The 18,490-nt window shown below is 63.8% G+C and overlaps 2 protein-coding genes across 6 annotated transcripts in view; both read right to left on the minus strand.

Moving 5' to 3' along the window:
• Positions 1–179: 179 nt before the first annotated feature.
• On the minus strand, positions 180–16,361 carry GAA (alpha glucosidase). 4 transcript variants are annotated; one of them, XM_047706955.1, is made up of 20 exons: positions 16,225–16,361; positions 12,708–13,294; positions 11,562–11,707; positions 9,641–9,806; positions 9,468–9,564; positions 8,864–8,983; positions 8,619–8,737; positions 8,401–8,532; positions 7,768–7,878; positions 7,065–7,178; positions 6,901–6,985; positions 6,394–6,511; positions 5,975–6,108; positions 4,280–4,431; positions 3,961–4,109; positions 2,872–3,013; positions 2,430–2,579; positions 1,865–2,029; positions 1,486–1,638; positions 180–873 (listed from the first exon to the last, which is right to left on the minus strand). In XM_047706955.1, exons 2-20 carry the CDS (start codon positions 13,251–13,253, stop codon positions 814–816), a joined length of 2,859 nt encoding a protein of 952 aa, XP_047562911.1. In that variant the 5' UTR covers positions 13,254–13,294; positions 16,225–16,361; the 3' UTR covers positions 180–813. The 4 variants fall into 4 exon arrangements, with proteins under 4 accessions (XP_047562911.1, XP_047562907.1, XP_047562910.1 ...); XM_047706951.1 differs by having other exon boundaries at positions 7,065–7,238; XM_047706954.1 differs by lacking the exon at positions 16,225–16,361 and adding an exon at positions 16,112–16,135 and having other exon boundaries at positions 7,065–7,238.
• Positions 16,362–16,808: 447 nt separating this feature from the next.
• The window catches only part of CCDC40 (coiled-coil domain containing 40), a 36,010-nt gene continuing 34,328 nt past the window's right edge, over positions 16,809–18,490 (minus strand). For both annotated transcript variants that reach the window (XM_047708603.1, XM_047708604.1), the window contains exon 20: positions 16,809–17,565. In XM_047708603.1, the coding sequence (XP_047564559.1) occupies positions 17,317–17,565 (249 nt within the window). In that variant the 3' untranslated portion in view covers positions 16,809–17,316. The remainder of the gene's footprint in view (positions 17,566–18,490) is intronic.

Genomic DNA, 18,490 nt, shown 5'->3' on the forward strand with positions numbered 1-18,490 from the left:
GCCCCTGAGCGGCGCCGGGAAGGTGGCACAGGGCTCTGCTGCTTTGAGAGCCTGGGGCGTGGCACGCGTGCAGCTCCCCCCACCCCCAGGGCATCCAGGAGCAGGCTGAGGGCTGCCTCCATGTCCTGGCCCTGAGACACATCCTTTCTGCCCCGAATCCCAGAAGGACCAGCAGAAGCTTGATTGCAATGACCCCTTTATTAATAATAATTGCACTTAAGGTCAAGGGTTTCCCTGGGTCCTGTGAACCCTCCGGAGTTCCCCTGGCCCACTCTCATCAGACGGGGGGCGGGGGGACAGCTCCCCCTGCTGCCAGGGGGCATCGCCCAGAAAGCAGGCTGCGGTGGCCGCCCAGCCCTGTCCTTTCACCCGGCCAGAGCAGCACAGCCGCCCACGGTGTGACCTCGGGGTGCAGGCACGACATCCTCATCTGGAGCGCATCTATGCTGTCTCGGGCGGGGAGCTGGGGGCAGGCGACGAGCTGGGGGCGGGTGACATCATTCTCATTCCAGTGACAAGCTTCGGAGAGGTAAGCCTTCCAGAACAGCACTGCACACACGCAACCCTGGGGCCACGGCCCATGGGATCTGTGCAGAGAACCGTCAGGCGTGTTGCTGGCCCAGAGCCCCTGGTCCCAGGAGGTAGACACACAGGCAGATCTGGGTTCTTGAGGGAGGGCAGCACCATGAGACGTGGGGCACGCGTGTCTCACCCTGAGGCCCACCCACACGTCCTGACCAGGAGGTCGCAGGCGCTGGGGCCATGGTGAAACCTGTCTCCTCCCGTACAGGATCGGCACACCACCAGCCCAGGTCACGACCAGCTGATGACAAACTGCTGTCCCATCAGCAGGGACACGGGGATGTCCAGGGTCTGGGGAAAAATAAGAAATAAAAATTGAGCGGGGTGCCTGGGGGGCTCAGATCATGATCCAAGGGCCCTGGATCAAGTCCTGCATCGGGCTCCCTGCTCAGTGGGAAGCCTGCTTCTCCCTCTCCCTCTCCTTTTCCTCCTGCTTGTGCTCTTTCCCTCTTTCTCAAATAAATAAATAAAATCTTTTAAAAATAAAAATTAAAAAAAAAAAAGTAAAAACTGACCACCAGACAGGTGCCATCAGAGGGGAGGCCCCGAGCTCTGGCACACGGGACCCCGGGCTGGGGTGAGTGGTGTGCTCAGGGCCGGCCCCAGCCCCAGGGGCTTCTGGCTCTGTGCCTCCCCAGCTGAGTTCAGAGGACGGTGTCCACTGTGTTGGCCGCCCCAGCTTTGGAAGCCGGCTGGCATTTAAACATGGCCCACGCGTCACCGTCTGTGTAGACACCGGAGGAGCAAAGATCCAGGGTGCACGGGGCCTGTCCTTCCCCTCCTTCCCTCACCCTTGTAAGGCCCAGCTCAGATGGCACCAGGTCCCAGGGGTCCTTGGCACCTCCTGCCCCCTCGACCGTCCTGGGGGACGAGCCCTCTGACCCCAGCTGTGGGCCCTCTTGCCTTGGTGTCGGGGCTGTAGTTGAAGTTGGAGACAGGGACGCCATTGGAGAGGACCTGGCTGGGGGCCACGGCCACCCCCAGGACGGTCACCCTCCTCAGCGGCAGGCCGGCCCCCTCGCTAGTCACCTGCACCAGTTCACTCACGATGGTGCTCTGGCGGAACAGAGAGACAAAAGCGAGGTGTCAGCGGATGGCCCAGGAAGCCCCACCAGCGGGGGTCGGCGGGGAGGGGGCCTCTGGGCAAACCCTCAGGACACCAGCAGGTGCGTGAGGACTGGCTCAGGGCGGCTGGCCCACAGGCCCTGCTCCCTTCACGAGGCTGACCCAGGGACGGGGGTCCCCACGACGCCCACCAGCTCCAGCAGGTCCTGGGACTCACATTCCTAGCCAGGAAGATGACCTCCGTGTAGTCCCCACGCTCCAGCACCCCCAGGCTCTCCCCGTCATCCCAGAACAGCTCCCCTCGGGCCTCCCCGTTCACGGTCAGGGCGGCGAGCAGGGCCATGGGCTGCTTCCGGGACTCCGTGGTTGTGAGGCCAGGGCCCTGGAAAAGCGGGTGGTGCATGTCACCATCTCAAGCCCGGCAGAGGCCTCCAGAGTCAGAACGGGAAGGACACTGGGCTGGGACAAGTCCGTGCTGCAAGGAGGCAGGACCCACAGGACAGCCTACACCCAAGGGGCTGGGGCGCCTGTCCTGACCCCTCTGGCCAGGGCAGACACCTTCGAGGACACGAGTAGCCCACGGAGGCTTGCACGCTGCTTCCCAAGGAGGGGACACGAGGCAGGACTCCCCGCCTCCCTCTGGGCATGTCAGCTCATCTTCAACCCTTAGTTGCTGTCCTCTCTGCCTGAGGTTTAGGGATGGACCCTCTCCTGAAGGGGCAGCGTGGGGTCCAGGCAGCCCCAGAGCTGGGCGGACAGGCTCGGGGGCCCGGCCCTGGTACCTGCAGGGGGACGATGTGCCCAGCCCGCAGATGCACGTTGATCGTGTCCAGTGGGGCTGGGAGTGTCACCCACTGCCCCTCGCTGTGGATGGCGGACATGAGGGGAGCCCGAGGAGGACGTGGGGAGCTGCCGAAGGCCTCTCCTGGCACCTGGAGGGAGACGGCGTGTCATGAGTCAGGACAGTGCCGGAGCCCCGGTGACGTCACTAAGAGCCTGACGCAGGCTTGGGGCGGGCGCAGGACTCTGGAGTGGGAGAACTGGAGACCAGGGCCACTCAGGCCTCAGTCTTCTCATCTGGAAAATGGGTCACTGCAAAGCCTGGGTGCGAAAATGCATGAGGAGGCCCTCATGCAGCCGGGTCCCCACACACATGCTCCCTTCTGCCCTCTGGCCCACCCCCCAGGCCCGGGAGGACGGACATCTTTGGTCCCCAGGACTCACCATCTGCAGGTCGTACCATGTGCCAAGGGGGAAGTAGCCTGTCACTTGGACCTTCCCGGCCTCAAGCACGGGTGTGATGAGCAGAGCCGCCCCCCACAGGAGCTGGCGGTCCACGGTCCATGTGCGCGGGTCCTCGGGGAACCTTCAAACATGAGAGGCGGGTGCATGGGCCTGGTGACCTCAGCATGTTCAGGAGGCCCTCAGGGAATCACAAGGAGCCAGAGGACTCCAGGCGGGACGGGGCGAGGCTGGTCCCAGCCCCCGGAGCTCGGCGCAGGAGGCAAACAGGCCCTCTCCCTGGCCACACACTCAGGGCAGGGCACCATCCGTGGCCCCAGTGTGATAAACTTCCTGGCCACTGGTCTGCTGCTGGCTTGTCCTGGTCCCACCAACCAGTGCGTTTTCCCTGTCAGTTTGGGACACTGATGACCCCAGTGTGTTTGCCTTCGCGATTCCGCGATGAGGGAAGTCATAATGGTCTCAGTTTCTGTTCGGAGAAGTAGAACTTTTCTTCCTAAATTCAACCCCCTCCTCCAGCCAGTGGGGGACGTTTGCTTCTGTGTCCCATGGAACTTCCTAGAGCTTCAGTTTCGATGTCTAAGGGTGTAACCCACCTGGAACTTGCATTTGCACAGCATGAGAGGAAAATGGATTTTTGCAAAGAGCTAACGGATCTGTACCACATGGGACTGCTCTGACCCACGGGCCGGACACGGTATTTTCCCGCGGGCACCTTTGACACATCTGAGTCCTACTTGGGGGCATCAGTTGGGTTTTTTCCAAGGTCCTTTTCCCCGTAAGCCACCCCCGGGATGGCTTTACAACTTGCTTTACTGTCCGGTTGGCCTGGTCTGGACTTGGGTGTCCCTCACCCTGGGTTTTTAGGAACCTGCACCGTCCCCAGCCCTGAGCTGCAATCTCACAGGTGGGAAGTGGGGTGCAAAGGGCCCCCAGTAGGGAGGGCCTGGGTTTCCTCCCTGCCTCCCTCGGTCTGGGGATAACACCCCTGTCCAGCAGGATGGGGGTCCTGCTGGCCACTAGGCTGGTAGTCAGCTTGTGGGCCCTCTCTCCCCGACCCCAGGCACTCACTCTAGGAAGAGGGGCCGGGCCACGGTCTCGCCCAGGACGTGGGCCCGGTGGAAGAGCGAGTACAGGTAGGGCAGGAGTGCGTAGCGCAGGCTGAGGGCCTTCCGCATGGCTTCCTGTGCCGTCTCGCTGAACCTGTAGGGCTCCTGAGGCTGCAGCGGGGGAGGGGAGGGGAGGGGAGGGTGGCGTCTGGCTCTCAGGCCTCGAAGTCCCTGCCTCTCCCTCGGGAGACTCAGCCTGCTGGCATGGACGCCAGACCGCGCTGCTACGTCTGCAGCGGGACCCCCAGGGCGGAACCCCGCCCGGCCCGCCGGGCGCCTACCAGGCTGTTGAGGTCGTTATGATTCCGCATGAACGGGTAGAAGGCCCCCAGCTGGGTCCAGCGCACACACAGCTCCTCCGAGGTGTTGCCCAGGAAGCCACAGACGTCAGCCCCCACCAGCGGCACCCCCAGCAGATTGAACAGCAGGATTTCTGGGGGGGCAGAGCCAGACTGGGGCTTACCCCCCGCCCCCGCCCCACCGTTCAGTACGGCGCTGGCCCTGGCATCTTCCACTGGTGGTCAGCAGAAGGGGGTCCCTCGTAGACTGCCTGCTGACATCTGGGGTGGGCAGAGCGGCCCATTAGGGTGGAAGTGTGTCCCCACAAAAGGGGTGCTCGAGTCCTAACCCTCTGTGCTCATGAGGTGACCTTATTTGGAAAGGGGCTCTAGGTGGCGACCATTCAGTCAAGGTCACCGAAAGTCCTGACCCAGTACACCTGGTGAACGCGTGAGAGGAAGCCCAGACCTTGATGACACATACGGGGCAGATGGCCCAGCAAGAACGGAGGCAGAGACTGGAGGGACAGCCCCCCATGAAGGACACCAAGGGCTGCCGGCCACTCCCAGGAGCTGGAGGACACAAGGAAGGGCTCTCCGCTCCGATGCCGTGAGTCGGACCACAAGCCTCTGGGGCTGGGGGAGCCCACGTTTCTGGGCCATCAGTAGCCAGTGTGAGCTGGTGTGTGCGGCCGGGAGGTCAGCGAGCCCCCAAGCTGCTGAAGGGTCAGGTGGCTGCGGGTCCTATCAGCTGGGGCGCACCCGCCACTGTTCAGAGGACCAGGCTGCTCTGGGCCCTCCCTCTCCTCAGAGTCTCCTCGGGGACCGGCAGCCAAAGGGCAGACCCAACCCAGCCTAGGGCCTGGCTTGCAACAGGTCCCAGGACCAACGTCACCTCTGCCATGGAATGATCAGTGCCCACGAGCACTACAGCCCGAGAACCAGGGGTGGGCGCAGGGCCAGGAACCTGCTCCAAGGGGCTTCAGAGACTGGCCTGCAGGGGCTTGGGCCCTGGTGAGCTGTGCCTGCCCCAGGGTGACATCAGAGCCAGTGGCATTTGTGGGCAGAGCCGGACAGTGGCTTCTGGAAGGAGGAATGGCTCCTCCTCCAAGAGCTCACCTCGCAGGGCTTCCCCATGGCCCAAAGGTCTGCAGACGCACCCCGCACCGCCGCAGGCCGGCCACCACCAGAGCGCTCCCAGGCTGGGAGATTGCTGGAGGCCCAGCAGTGCCAGGTGCTGACCCGGGGAGGGCACCCCGGCCCCTTCTCTCTGCCCAGCACGTGTCTGCAGCATCAGAGCTGTTGAGAACTAAAGTCAAACTCTCCTCTGTGGGTGGGGTGGGTGGCACCCACAGGCTGGGCTCAGGTCACCAGAAGGGACATCTTGAGAGGACGGAATCTGACTGCTTCGCCGGCAGTGGCCGGCGCGAGGCAGCGATGGGGATGCTTGGAAACTAGATCACGGCCTGCCAGAGCGGCACAGGGCACAGGGCAGCCAATCCGCACGGGTGAGCCCCTGCACGGGGGCACGGGGCACAGGCCACAGGGCAGCTGATCCGCACGGGTGAGCCCCTGCACGGGGGCACGGGGCACAGGGGACTGCAGGCCTCTCGCCCCGCGTGCGCCAGCAGCGTCTCGCTGAGCTGAGCTGGGCCCGGCGCTCCGTTCTGAGCTGCTGCTGCGGACAGGGGCTCTCACCTGGCACAGAGTAGGACAGCTGCTCCCAGCTGCTCCACACATCCCCCGTCCAGTGGCCGGCGTATCGGCCGTGGCCGGCGAAGGTCGAGCGGGAGATCACAAAGGGCCGCGTCCTCCGAGCCTTCACGAGGGCCCTGTGCAGAGCAGGGAGACAGGGCAGTGCGGAGCAGGGCTGCCCGGGAGCCCCGGTGTGACCCCACGCCTCACGTGGGGGTGCAGGAGGGAGGCAGAGCGGGGAGCGAGCCGCTGAAAGGGCCAAGGCCAGGAGGGCGGGGGTCCGGCCCAAGCCACTGGGCTGCCCTACAAGGTGAGCGTGTCACAGGGAGGACAGGTGTCCCTCCAGGCTCCCGCTGGGTCTCTGTGTGCTTGCCACCAGGCCTTCCTCCAGGGCGCGGGGCAGCCGTGAGCACGGCCCTCACCTGTGGGACGCCAGGGCTTCCGTGAGGCCGTACAGATTATGCAGGTTGTAGTGCGTGGAGAGGAACTGGCGGCTGGAGGCACAGATGGTGGCGGCCCGCAGGGTCCCGCCGACCACCCCTGGAAGAGAAGCAGGCCGTCTCTGTCTGTGGAGCCTCCGCCTGGCCCACTGGTGCCCCCACGTCCCAGGAGCCCCCTTGGAAGGGGGAGTATCTCCCCCTCCCAAGGACAGGGAGAGGTGGAGGCTGAGGCCGACCTTTGCAGACCGCAGACTCCACGCCCACCTGCTCTTGACGCATTTCCAGTCTCTCCCCGTTCCTGTCCCTGAGCCTGAGACACCTTCCCTCTGGAGGGCCCCGGCCAGCAGCGGGTGCCCCGGTCCGCACTGCCTGGCTGATGTCTCCCCAGCCTGACCTTCCTCCCGGGGTTGCCCTCCCCTTCCCAGGGTGGCTGTGCCATCGGCTCCTCGGAAAGGACGGCGGCACGTGGGGGCGGGAAGGAGAACTCACCTGGCACGTAGGGCGGGTTCTCCAGCTCGTTGTCAGGGCAACCGTCCACAGAGCCCTTCACAAAGTTGGACGGCTCGTTCATGTCCTGCAAAAGAGGCCCTGGCGGTGGGCGCCCTGCCCTGGGCAGATGGCAGGGCCAGTCCCACAGCCCTCGGGACACTCACGATCCACATGCCGTCGAAGGGCACCTGGGCGTGGAACTCGGACACCATGTCCTGCCACCAGTCCAAAGCCGCGGGGCTGGTGAAGTCGGGGAAGGCGGTGAATCCGGGCCACACCTGCAGGAAAGGCCAGAGGGGAGACCAGGCCCCCCCAGCGCTACAGCCTCGCTCGTCTGCCTGGGGGTGGGAGGGCTGTGGAGGTGAGGGGCGGTGGCGGTAGGGGCCATGGGGGGGGGGGACACTCAGCTGAGACCTCACTTTCAGACAAGGGCCCCGGGACCGAGTTGCGGACCTCTGCACCCCCGATGGCCTCCCCAGCCTCCCCTCAGCGGGGAACCCCTTCCTTTGGTTACAGGCACGCCCCGGAACAGGAAGCTGGGGGCTCTGCCAGGCGCCTTATGGGAAGAGCTGGGAAGCCCCCAGGGGCTGAGGACACAGAGACCCCTGCCGAGGGTCTGTAGAGCTCATGCCTGGGCTGGGCCCAGCTGCCCACAAAGTCAAGGGCCCCTGATGGAAGGATCTGAGGTGGCATCAATCCGCAGCCCCCGTCACTTCCAGCTGTGACCCTCCCCCTACCTGGCCTACACTGTCTCATTGGACAACATGATTTCTTGAATCCTATCCTCTTCCCAACAGTGAGCCCCCTGCTCCCCCTGGCTGGGCCTCCTGCTTTCTCCCCCCGGACCCCCAGTGGCCCCCACCCTACCTTCCCAATCAGAGGCTGCCCGGTCTCATTGGTGATGAAAACCTTCCTCCTCAGACCCTCGTCGTAGGGTCGGTAGCTACCGGGGGGACCTGAGCTGCTGATGGCAGGGTCCTGAGCGGGGTCAGAGGAGAAGGAAATGCCCAAAGCCAGGCACCAGTTACTGGGGAAACGGGAAAATGCTCCCAATACATCATTAGAAAGAACAGAGGCAGGAGGGGCGTGCGTGCTGATGCACACGTCTGGGGAGAGACTGGCCTGCGCGGCCCCTAGCATGCACGTCTGGGCTCTGCTTTACAGGTTCTCGGGTTTCAGAATAAGAGAAGGTCCACATCCGCCCTCCCTGCCCTGAGCGGCCACAGATGCTGGCTGCGCTCCGAGGGTTGAACTGAGGGAAACGGCCAGTGTCAGCATGATTCCGACCTCCGGGCAGACCAGATCCCTCCACCGTGGGGTGTCCGCTGTGCAGCCCCTTGGCCTCAGCGCCCCCTCCCCATCTCCTCCAGCCATGCAGCTGGACGCTCAGCCGCGAGAACTGGCCCCAGGAGTGCGGGGCCCTTCAGAGCCCGGCCCTGCGCCCGGCCCCCCTTTCCGGAGAGGCAGCCCCATGCGGCACGGGACAGGAGGGCCACTCACCACGATCATCACGTACCGCCGGCCACCCTGGTGCAGCTCCCGCACCATGGCCGGGAAGTCCGCGAAGCCGTCCGTGTTGAAGGTGAAGTCCCTCCTGGCGTCCATGTAGTCCAGGTCATTCCACTGGGTGTCCTGCAGCCAGCACAGGGTCCGCTACAGCCGGCCTGGGGGCCTGTGTCCTGGCCCAGAGCCCCTGAGCACACCCTCCCAGCACTCACCAGGGGGAAGCGGGCCCTGGTCATGTTCTCTACCACCTGGCGGGTGATGGCGGTGGAGGAATAGCCCCAGCGGCAGAGGTGGAAGCCCAGGCCCCAGTAGGGCGGCATGAATGGGTAGCCTGCGGTCCGGCAGATGGGGGAGGCTCCGTGAGCAGGCAGGCAGCGGGGAGGGGTGGAGGGACCTGAGGAGGCTGGGGGGGGCAGGAGGGATCGGGGGGGGGCGCGGGGCCGCGGAACAGGCCTACCCACGATTTCCAGGTACTGCTGCACCACGCTCTTGGGCTCAGGGCCCAGGAAGATGTACATGTCCAGGATCCCACCTGTCGACCTCCAGCTGAGGGCCGGGCTCGGCTGCAGGATCACGTCTGGGGGAGGCAGCCCTGGGGCTCAGGAACAAATATCTGTGCCGCCTTCCCCCCACCCCTGCCTCCACGGCACCTTGAAGAGGGGTCACATCCCACCAGGGAAGCTGGGAGCAGCCTGCTTGGGGCCTGGGGACAGTTCCCCTGAGCCTGACTCCTTTGAGAGCCTGGAGCCGAACAGACCCCGGGACTCCCCTTTCCGGCCTCTGCTCAGAGCAGGGGTCCCAGAGTGCATCTTGGGGGCACCTAAGGGCGAGGCTGGCAGAAACCACGGCCCACTGGCCTCATTTCTTGGGGAGGCAAACAAGGCCCAAGGCCCTCCACACGGCCCCACTCCTCGACCGCTAGCAGGTCTGGACAGGTGCAGACAGCCCTGTGCTCACCCCCTGAAGGCGGGGGTGCAGCCACACCGAGGGAAGCCGCTGGCCTGGGGGCTCAGAGGGAGCGCTGGCTGCGGGACACGGGGACTGGGTGCCCACCTGCTTACCCATGGCGTTGCTGTTCAGCAGAAAGACCCCGTGAGCTGACCCGCCGTCCTCCAGCACCAGGTAGAAAGGGTGGGACCCATACAGGTTCACGTTGGGCTGGGCGTGTGGACACAGCTCGTTAGCACCCTCCCCCACGCGGTGCCTCCAATCCCCGCCTCGCCACCCCCTTTACCGCGGGGGCGATGTCCCGGTTCCAGAGGGTGATCTTGGTCCAGCTGGTCCTGAGCATTAGGGAGCCGAGACGCTCGGCAAGGCCCACGATGTGCTGGGACGGCAGGGAGGTGGACAGCTGCAGAAACTGGTCGGCAAAGAACAGGGGTGCCACCGTCGTGTTCAGCCTGCCAGGAAGAGCCCAGCAGCCTTGGCATCCTAGGTGGCCAGGTGACCAGAGAGACCCCTGGTGGCCCCTGAGGAGGACTGGAGAGGCCTGGCCACACTGTGACACTCTAATCCTGGGACAGAAGCAGCCACGGGAGGCCCAGCGACCCAGGGGGCCTGACCCAGGTGTGGAGAGCTCCCCCACACACTACCTGGCTCTACCCACGTTGCCCCAGGCGGGCATCCAGAAGGGAACAGCTCCATAAGCCCTGGCTACTAGCAGGTGCTGGGCAAGGGCTGCCCGAACCCTTCCAGTCCTTGAGGTGGCCTCAAGATCCTTCTGTAAGGACCAAATCTACTCCCAGACCCTGGCCACATCCTTCCCCAGAGCCCATAGAGCTGTCCACCCAGGGGAGGGCAGGACCCCCTGAGGTGGTACAGTGTCTGGACAAGGCAAGAACCACAGATGGGGCACGAAAGACCTATTAATGCTGATTTCATGGGATGACATCCCATCGCGCCTGCCCCTGGGCAAGACGTATCTGTTTTCAAGACCAAAACCTGATTCAGTGCTTCGGAAAACTTCTCTCAGATCTTTGCTCAAAGGTCAGCTTCCTGGAGAGGCCTTCTGGAGCCCCTCACTCCAGAGCCAGCCCTGCCCTCCGCATCTGCACGGCTCCTCTCTAGAACTTTCTCAGCACTGTTATGACATCGTACTTGGCCTCACTCCCTGCCTCTTTCCACTGTGTCAGCCCTGCGGGCAGCTCCAGAACGCTCAGCCCAGAAGGAGCAGAAAAGAAAAACGCATTTCAGGAGGTGAGTTCTCCTAAGGCAAGTCCAAGCTCGTTCCCAAACATGGAACTGCGTCCAGTGACAAAAAGGAGCCCTGTCCGCCCAGGGCACTCATTTACGTGGGACTGTATACAGGCAAAGGGCCCAGGGTGAAAATGTGCTTGCAGAATCCACTATCAGGACAGACAGGGGCACTCTGGCAGGGGACCCGTCAGACACTGGAGTCACGGCCACCACACTGGATTCCAGGACACTTTGGTGCATCCAACCTCCAGGGTGTGATGGGGAGGTGACGTGTCCCCTGGAGGCGAGGGCATGACTGACCGATGCCCTCGTCCTCCCTACCCATCCTGCCGGCGCCCGCTGTGGGTCAGAACCTCGTTAGGAGCTGGAGATCCAGGAGCGAGTGTCTGGAACGGGAAAGGCTCCTTGGCGGGCAGACAGCAGCCACGATTCGGATAAACCTAAGACCTCAGCGGACAGAAGCCCCGGGGGCACGGGACACAGACAGTGGCCAATAACATGGATGCTGGGGCCCTGGCTCAGGGGCTGCCCTCAGGGCCTGCCTCAGTCTCCCTGTCCAGACAGTGGGGACAGTAACAGCACCTACTGCTCAGCTGTTGGGGTGCCTGACGCACCTGAGTGACACATGGCACTGGACGCTAAATCACATGCATGTGAACAGGAAGTGGCAAGGGGACGCTGCCCACAGTGCCGACCGAGGTTTCTCAGCCTGGGCACCTTCGACACTGGGGCGGGTGCTCTGTGCGGGACAGCCATTGCCAAAGGTCCCTGGTAGGATGCCACCCCCAGCGGGCCCTCCCTGGGGGACATCAGGAGGGCCTCTGCAGAGGGGTGGCTGAGGAGCTGAGTGAGGGGAGGGAGGGCTCCAGGTGGAGGGAGCAGGGAGGTGGCCCGAGGGAGAGCGGGGGATGGCGCCCTGACCCTCCCGCTGGGGTCGGGACACAGAGACCAGCACTCACAGCACCCGGCCGTCCAGCTTCCGGCGCACGACCACCCCAAAGGGCTCCTCCTGGAACTCCACACTGTAGAGTGTGGACGAGGCCCGGCTGCGGACACGCGGGGTCTCCAGGGGCACCTCATAGCGTCTGTTGGCGGGATCTTTGATCTAGAAGTCAGATGTTGGCGCCATGAGGCTCTCTGTGGACTGGCACGCCTTCCCCCCAACACCCCGCCCTCACCCTCCAGAGGAGTGGGGACTCCGTGCACGGCCCAGCGTGGCCGCACACAGCATGGGAGCGTGGGCGACATGGTCCACTGAGCCTCCGTGTCCTTGCATCCCGAGCCCGGGGACCACCCCGCGCGGGTCTCCAGGGAAGACACACAACACCCAGGCAATCTGAATTCCAAACACACTTCTTCCAGTATGCCTCAAATATTGCATGGGACGTATGCTAACAACTATAAACCCATTCCTTGGTTTTCTGGATCCAAAGTTACTGGCATCCTGCATTTTTACTGGCTGAACCTGGCAACAACGTTCCACCCAGCATGCCTGTCGCAGGGTGGCTGAGGGTCAGATCAGCCAGCCCGGCTCTGTCTGCTGCCCAGCAATCACCCGGTAAATGCTAGTGGCTGGAAATCACTTCGTTAAAGTTATTACGAATTCTGTGCCTCAGACGCTCTTGGCTTGGCCTCCTCATACTCAGCGCCTGGGTTTCCACTGGGCACCTGCTACGTGCCAGATGGTTCCAGGGGCTGGAAATCAGCAGGGAGTGAATCAGACAACAGGTCCTGCCCTCAGGGGGGTGGACGATCACCAGATTCCACTGCCCACTGCCTGGAACGTTCCGCCTTCTTCCTTCTCCACCTCTCCCCTTGCTGACTCCTGTCCTATAGGACTTAAGGTCCCAGGTGGGAGGTTACTTACTGGGGGAGACCTGACCTCCCTCCACTGTGCCCTGGGCCCTGCCCTCCAGAGCACGTTCTAGAACCTTCTGATCACAGTCTTAGTGGCCACGGCTCCCTGAGCGTAGGCACCGTGTGCTCATTCCTGGACTCCCAGTGAAGCCACCTAACGCATCTGCACACCAGACCAGCACCCAGTCGGTTCCACCTTGACAGGCCACCCACCCACGTTTCCTCTGCCCCCAGGTGGCCCTGCCCACCGTGAAGTGAAGCCGGCTCTCTGTCTCCAGCAGCAGGTCCAGCCGCAAGGTCAAGATGTCCTTGGGGAAGCCGGTTGGGCTGGTGCGGGTCAGGGTGGCCGTGTAGCCTGTCTCCGTGCTGGTCAGGTTCCCCAGCTTGTAACTCGGGTAGCTGGGTGGGAAGAAGCACCAGGGCTGCCCCATCCGGGGAACCTGAGGCCACTGACTCGCAGGCTGGTAGCAGCAGCCCCGGGCCTCACACTGCTCCTGAGTGATAGGCTTGTCAGGGGCGCAGTCAAAGCGGCTGTTGGGGGGCACATCGCACTGGCTGGGTGCCGCTCGGGGACTGCCGTGGTACCCTGTGGTGGGCTGGGGGCCTGGGTCACGGGCTTCCTGCTGGCGAGCGTGATACAGCTGCTCAGGGACTCGGGAGAAGCCGCGCTGCTCTTGGGGGACCACCAAGAAATCACGGAGCAGGACGTGCCCCAGGAAGACAGCGGTGGCCAGGGACACGAAGGTGCAGACCCCCAGCAGGGGGCGGGAGCTCGGAGGCCACAGCGCGGCCATGGTCGCTGGCCCCTGCAGGCAGCCGGCTGGGTCCTGGAGGCCTGCCGAGAGAGGAGCCGGGCTCAGCAAGGAAGGCGGGACGGAGTGGCTGGGGGTGGGGGGGTCGTGGGGCTCTCACAGCAGTTTCCAGACGCGGACCGGTGGCTGGCCCGGCAGTGCCCAGCGTGAGGTGTGCAGAGAACCGGGGCAGGCAGGGAGGGACGAGCTGCTGGCACTGTTTAGAAAGACAGCAAGGGAAGGGAAAAGGGAAAGCTGAGGAAAGCCCCAAATAGGGAGTTTCGGGACGCCCTGTACTGTGACTGCTTACAAATGAAAAGCATTTAAAATGTGTGTAAAATGATTTAATGACACGCAAAGACCTATGTGGTAAGCTCGTAAATCAAACAGACGAGTCACAGCACACCTGGCAGAAACACGGTCCCGCTTCCGCAGAGACTGGGGCTGAGTCACTCTGTTTTGGCAAATGAGCCAGAAGTGGAAGAGCCCTCAGGGCACCCACCACTCTCCCTCGGTCCCTCTTCTGCTGACCGGGCAGTGGCTACAGCCTGGTAAGAAGTCGCCAGCACTGCGGCCGAGGGCCACACTCCCGGATGGCCCTCCCTGCCCCTGCGGTCAGGTGTGCGGCAGCTCCTCTCTCTGGGCACTCGGGAGCTAAGTCCACTACTACCTCCCTTTTGCTTCTCTGTATGTCCTACGTGTTTTTCTCATTTATTCATTTGAGAGAGAGAGAAAGACGGTCAGAGCACAAGCAGGGGGAGGAGCAGAGGGAGAGGGAGATGCAGGCTCCCCACTGAGCAAGGAGCCCGATGTGGGGCTTGATCCCAGGACCTGGCGATCATGACCTGAGCCAAAGGCAGACGCTTAACCATCTGAGCCACCCAGGGGCCCCTGTTCTAAATATTTTATGATGAACATTGTTGGCTCAGCTCCTCTGAGGAGTAAGATACCAACAAGACCAATGTGCACGGATTTAATTAGGGGAGTCCTTTCTCTCCGAGAGAAAACGGGGAGGTTGCCAGGAAAGCTGGGAGAGCTGTCACCCCAGGCAAGATCTGACCTCAGAGGCGTCAGATGCCGAGGGGAGGAGTGCTTGGGTCCAAGCATCCTGGACTGCCTGGCGTGTAGGCTGAGGAAGGTTCCGAAGGTTCCATGGGTCTGGCAGGAGGACCTGAGCCAAAGCTGGCCGCTAGTGAGGTCAAGGTCTCTCAGTGGCGGCCTGCCCTAGTGTCGTGGGCTAGGAAGCAGCCTGGCCCCGGAGCAGACAGGGGCAAGCTCCGCGTGGCAGGAGGCCTGGGGGCCGCTCTCATCATCGTGCCCCCAGAAACATGCAAGGACTGGGGAAAAGTCACACGCTAGTAGAAGTCAGTGAGGGCCCAAGGGAGTCTGAACCCGTCAAACACACAAACAGGGTTCCTGGGACACTCTGGCCACAGTAGGCCACTGCTGGATTGGGTGCATGAGTGAACCACTTTTATTCACAGTGCTGCTGACCCAAACGTGTGGGGTTTTCCCTCATGCCAACGAACGGTCCCATTCTCCCGACGCCAGCCCAGGGATTCACTCCAACCCTGACATGAATCCCAGTGTCGGCGCAGACCCCACAGGTGAGGGCTCAGCCCCACAGGACTGCCCCCTTCAGACCCCAGGCACGAGCGCCCCCCCCCCCGTTGTCACTCCCACTTCTGAGCAAATAATGGGCTATAAATTCAAGGGTCTGCCCCACTCCCTGCATCCACCTCTAGTTCGATGATTGGCTGGAACAACTCAGCACACTCAGGGAGGAGCTTTACATACTGTTACCTGTTTATTGTAAAGGATGGGGCAGCCAGAGGCCATGGGTGGGATGGGGATGGGGGTGAGTCCGGAGCCCCCACGCCCTCGCTGGGCAGGCCGCCCACCCTCCCGCGCTGAAGTGTGTTCACAGCTCGGAGGCTGTCCGAACCCCAATGAGTTTTGGTTTTATTATCTAAGCACAACTGATTAAATCACTGGCCACTGGTGACTGTCACTCACCAGCCCTCTGTCCTCCCCAGAGGCTGGGGGTAGGGCAAGTGGGCCAACAGTCCCCACGCTAGACTCCTGCCTCCTGCTTCTGGGGACTGGGCCCCACCCGAGGCTGCCCAGAGGCCCCAGCGGCCAGTCATTCTGTGAGCACAAAAAAGACTACCAGTGCCAAGGTTCCCAGCGTCTTAGGAGTTGGGGACCAAGACTAAATGTGCACGTGTTTATACGGCAGTGTCCCAGCTGCACCTGCCCCATCCAGACGCATGTGACACCCTGTGACCGCGAGGCCCCCTGGGGAACCTGCTCTTGGGAGCTCCTGCCCAGTGCTGGTGGCCCTCCCCACCCGGAATTCAGGGGCGCGGGCGTGGCCAGGGGGTGGCCAGGGGCACAGCAGGGCCAGGACCCGCCCCTGCCGCTGTCTCCACTCCGCGCGGGGAAGACCCTGGACGCGGGAAGACTGTCCACCGGAGGGCTTGACAATTCAGACAAAATGGGGAAAAGGAGAAGGTCAGGAGGTCAAGCGGTGCCGCTGGCCCAGAGACCCCGTGACCTCGCTTCAGGAAAGTGGCTCGGAGCTGGAGCCGCTGCTCCCCCAACCCGAGTGGCGGAGTAGACGAGCGGGTTCAAAGTCCAGCTGCGCCCTGCTCAGAGACGCAGGGTCCTTACCCCGTGCCTCAGTTTCCTCCCAACTGGGCAAACGGCCGCCCGTCGCCCAGCACCGAGGGCGCGGAGGGCACCGCGGAACCCCCGGGGTCCCCGTCGTCACCGCGGCCCGCCGCACGCGGACACTGGCAGGACGCGCTCAGCTTCTGCACCCGCGGCCACAGCCAGGCAATCCCGCCCCGCCCCCTTACGGAGTCAAGGCCGCCCCGACCGCCCCGACTGCCCAGCCCCTGTCGCAGCGATCGCTGCAGACGGTCCCCGCCCGGCCCTTTGCTGGAACCCCCGCAACCCGCTGTCCGCTCACCTCCGCGCACGCGCGTCCAGCCTGGGGTCGCCCCTCCAGCCTCCGCGCACGCGCGCCCAGCCCGCCTCGCTCTCCGACCTCCCCTTCAACCCCGTTAGTCTCCGCGCACGCGCGTCCGATCCTCCCCGCCACCGGCATCTAGCGTCCGCGCACGCGCGCCGGCCCACCTCGGCCACCCGGCGTCAGGCGCAGGCGGGGCACGCGCCAGAGGGGGCGGGGCAGGCCGGGTGACCGGCGCCCGCGCAGGCGCCCTGGGAAGGGTGCGCGCCTCCGGACGCGCGCGCCCCCTGCTGGCGGGGCTTCTCCGTCCCCGCCCACCGCCGCGCCCCGAGCCTGAGAGGGGGCGAGCGGCGCGCACCTGCCGGGACGCGCGTGCAGGCCGGGGACGGCGCGCGGGCCTTAGGGCCTCCCGGACGGGGACCGCGGGCTCCCTCAGCGCGCGGCCGGTGCGCGGAAGCCGTTCGGGCAGGGAAAGCGTCTTCGTTCCCGGAAAAGCGGAGGCTGCGGGGGGCGACCCGGCGCTCCGAGGGCGCCTCCCGCCGCGGGGGCGCGGCGCTGGCGGACAAAGACGCGTTTCTCCCGCGTTCAGAAAAGAATTTTATTTTCGTGCTGGAAATTGTTCTGAAGGCCCTTTCCCAGGACGCGGCCGAGAAGCCGCCGGGTGGCAGGTGCTGGGGCGGGGCGGGGCGTCGCGCGACGGCGACAACCGCGCGGGGACAGCTGGAGACGGGCGGCGTCCTGGGGCGCCTGGCCCTCGCCCGCTCTCTGTCGGGCCCTCCTCCGGGACGCCCGTGGGACCGGGGCGCGAGCAGGCGGCGCCGCGGTCCCCTCTGGGCACTCGGGACAGAGGCTCGCGGAGTCCGCCCTGCGTGGGGTGGGAGGCTCCCCGAAGTGCCCCCGGAAGCGCTGGGAGTTGACTCGGTTGGGACGGCCTGGGGTGGGGGGGCGACTGAGAGCATCCGGATCCGCCGCGCTGGCCTGTTTCTCCGAAAGGGCGTCTCTGGGGCTGGGCATGGCTCCATACACAGATTCTGGTCTCTTCCAGGGGTGGGGGGGGGGGCAGGCGTGGGAGGGAGGGCCCAGGCTGCTCTCTTAGGGGGACTCGGAGGGCCGGAGCTTGCTGGCGATGGTCTGGCTGACCTTGAGCAGGGCCGCCTGGAACTGGGGGTACTCGTTCTTCACCTGGTCGAGGATGGTGCTGATGACGACCAGCCGATTGTCCAAGCGCCTGTGCTCGTGCAGTAGCGACTGTTTGGAGCGGAACAGGAACACGTACCTCCCGTCCTTCACAGCCTGGAGGTGCTTGACCCGCGTCTGCAGGGCCACCAGCTCTGAGAGGTTCTTGGGTGGGACAAGAGACCCCGCATCAGGTTATGCAGCTTGAAAATAGGACACCCACTGTTCCCACACAAACTCAGGACTGGAGGAAATGCCAGGGGGAAAAGGGCGAAGGACAGGGATTCTCCACACGGTGGAGAAGAGGCTGATGTGCTGTGAGCTGGGCCTTTTCCTTTGCCCATCATCTGAGAGACATTTGATAGCGCTGGGTGCCAGGCCCATAGTGGACTTCCCTGCGCTACCTCCCCTGTCTCTGCTGGTCAGGCTTGGACCCTGCAGACTCACTTGACCCTCCTCTACTGCTCACACCACATCCAATCCAGCAGGAACTCCCACTGGGGCAGCTGAAATTATATGCAGAATCCCACAGCTTCACACTAGCCTCATGGCTACTGCCCCGGTCCGTGCATCACCTCAATTAGGCCTCCCGTGTTCTACCCTTGACCCTTCGGCATGAGAGCCAGAGGGATTCTGCTAAACCCAGAGCCATGCCTCAGCCCCAAACCCTCCACTGTCTTCCCACCTCCCTGACGAGAGCCCAAAGTTGAGATCACCGCCGCCCCCTGGCTGTGCACAGCATGGACTGTGGTCTCTCTGCCCCCAGGTCCAGCCTGCTGGCCTCTGACCGCCCCTAGAGCGGCCTCCTGCCCTGCTTTACCCAGCCGGCTCACTCCTTTGCCGCCTCAAGTCTGGACTCAGATGTTTCTCGAAAGACCCAGCCACCAGTGCCCTTTCTCATTTTCATTTTTCTCCAGAATATTTATCACCACCTAACACAAGCTATCTTTTTCATTCATTTTGTTTATCACGTGTCCCTCTGTCCCCAAAATGTAGCCTCCAGGAGCCTGCTCTGTCGCCTTTGTGCCCAGGGCAGTGCCTGGCCCATAAAAGTTGTGCGATATTATTAGATGTTAGGGCATATGAGGTG

The sequence above is a fragment of the Lutra lutra genome, chromosome 16 (assembly GCF_902655055.1).
Source record: "Lutra lutra chromosome 16, mLutLut1.2, whole genome shotgun sequence".
Lineage (NCBI taxonomy): Eukaryota > Metazoa > Chordata > Mammalia > Carnivora > Mustelidae > Lutra > Lutra lutra.

What these genes read in the sequence shown, in the direction of transcription:
- GAA (XM_047706951.1), bottom strand. Translation starts at nt 13,253, where the DNA reads ATGGCCGCGCTGTGGCCTCCGAGCTCCCGCCCCCTGCTGGGGGTCTGC. An exon ending in GCTGTCCTACTCTGTGCCAG is followed by an intron (nt 4,432 to 5,974) that starts GTGAGAGCCCCT and finishes CTGCCCCCCCAG; the next exon opens with AAATCCTGCTGTTCAATCTG. An exon ending in TCATCTTCCTGGCTAGGAAT is followed by an intron (nt 1,639 to 1,864) that starts GTGAGTCCCAGG and finishes CTGTTCCGCCAG; the next exon opens with AGCACCATCGTGAGTGAACT.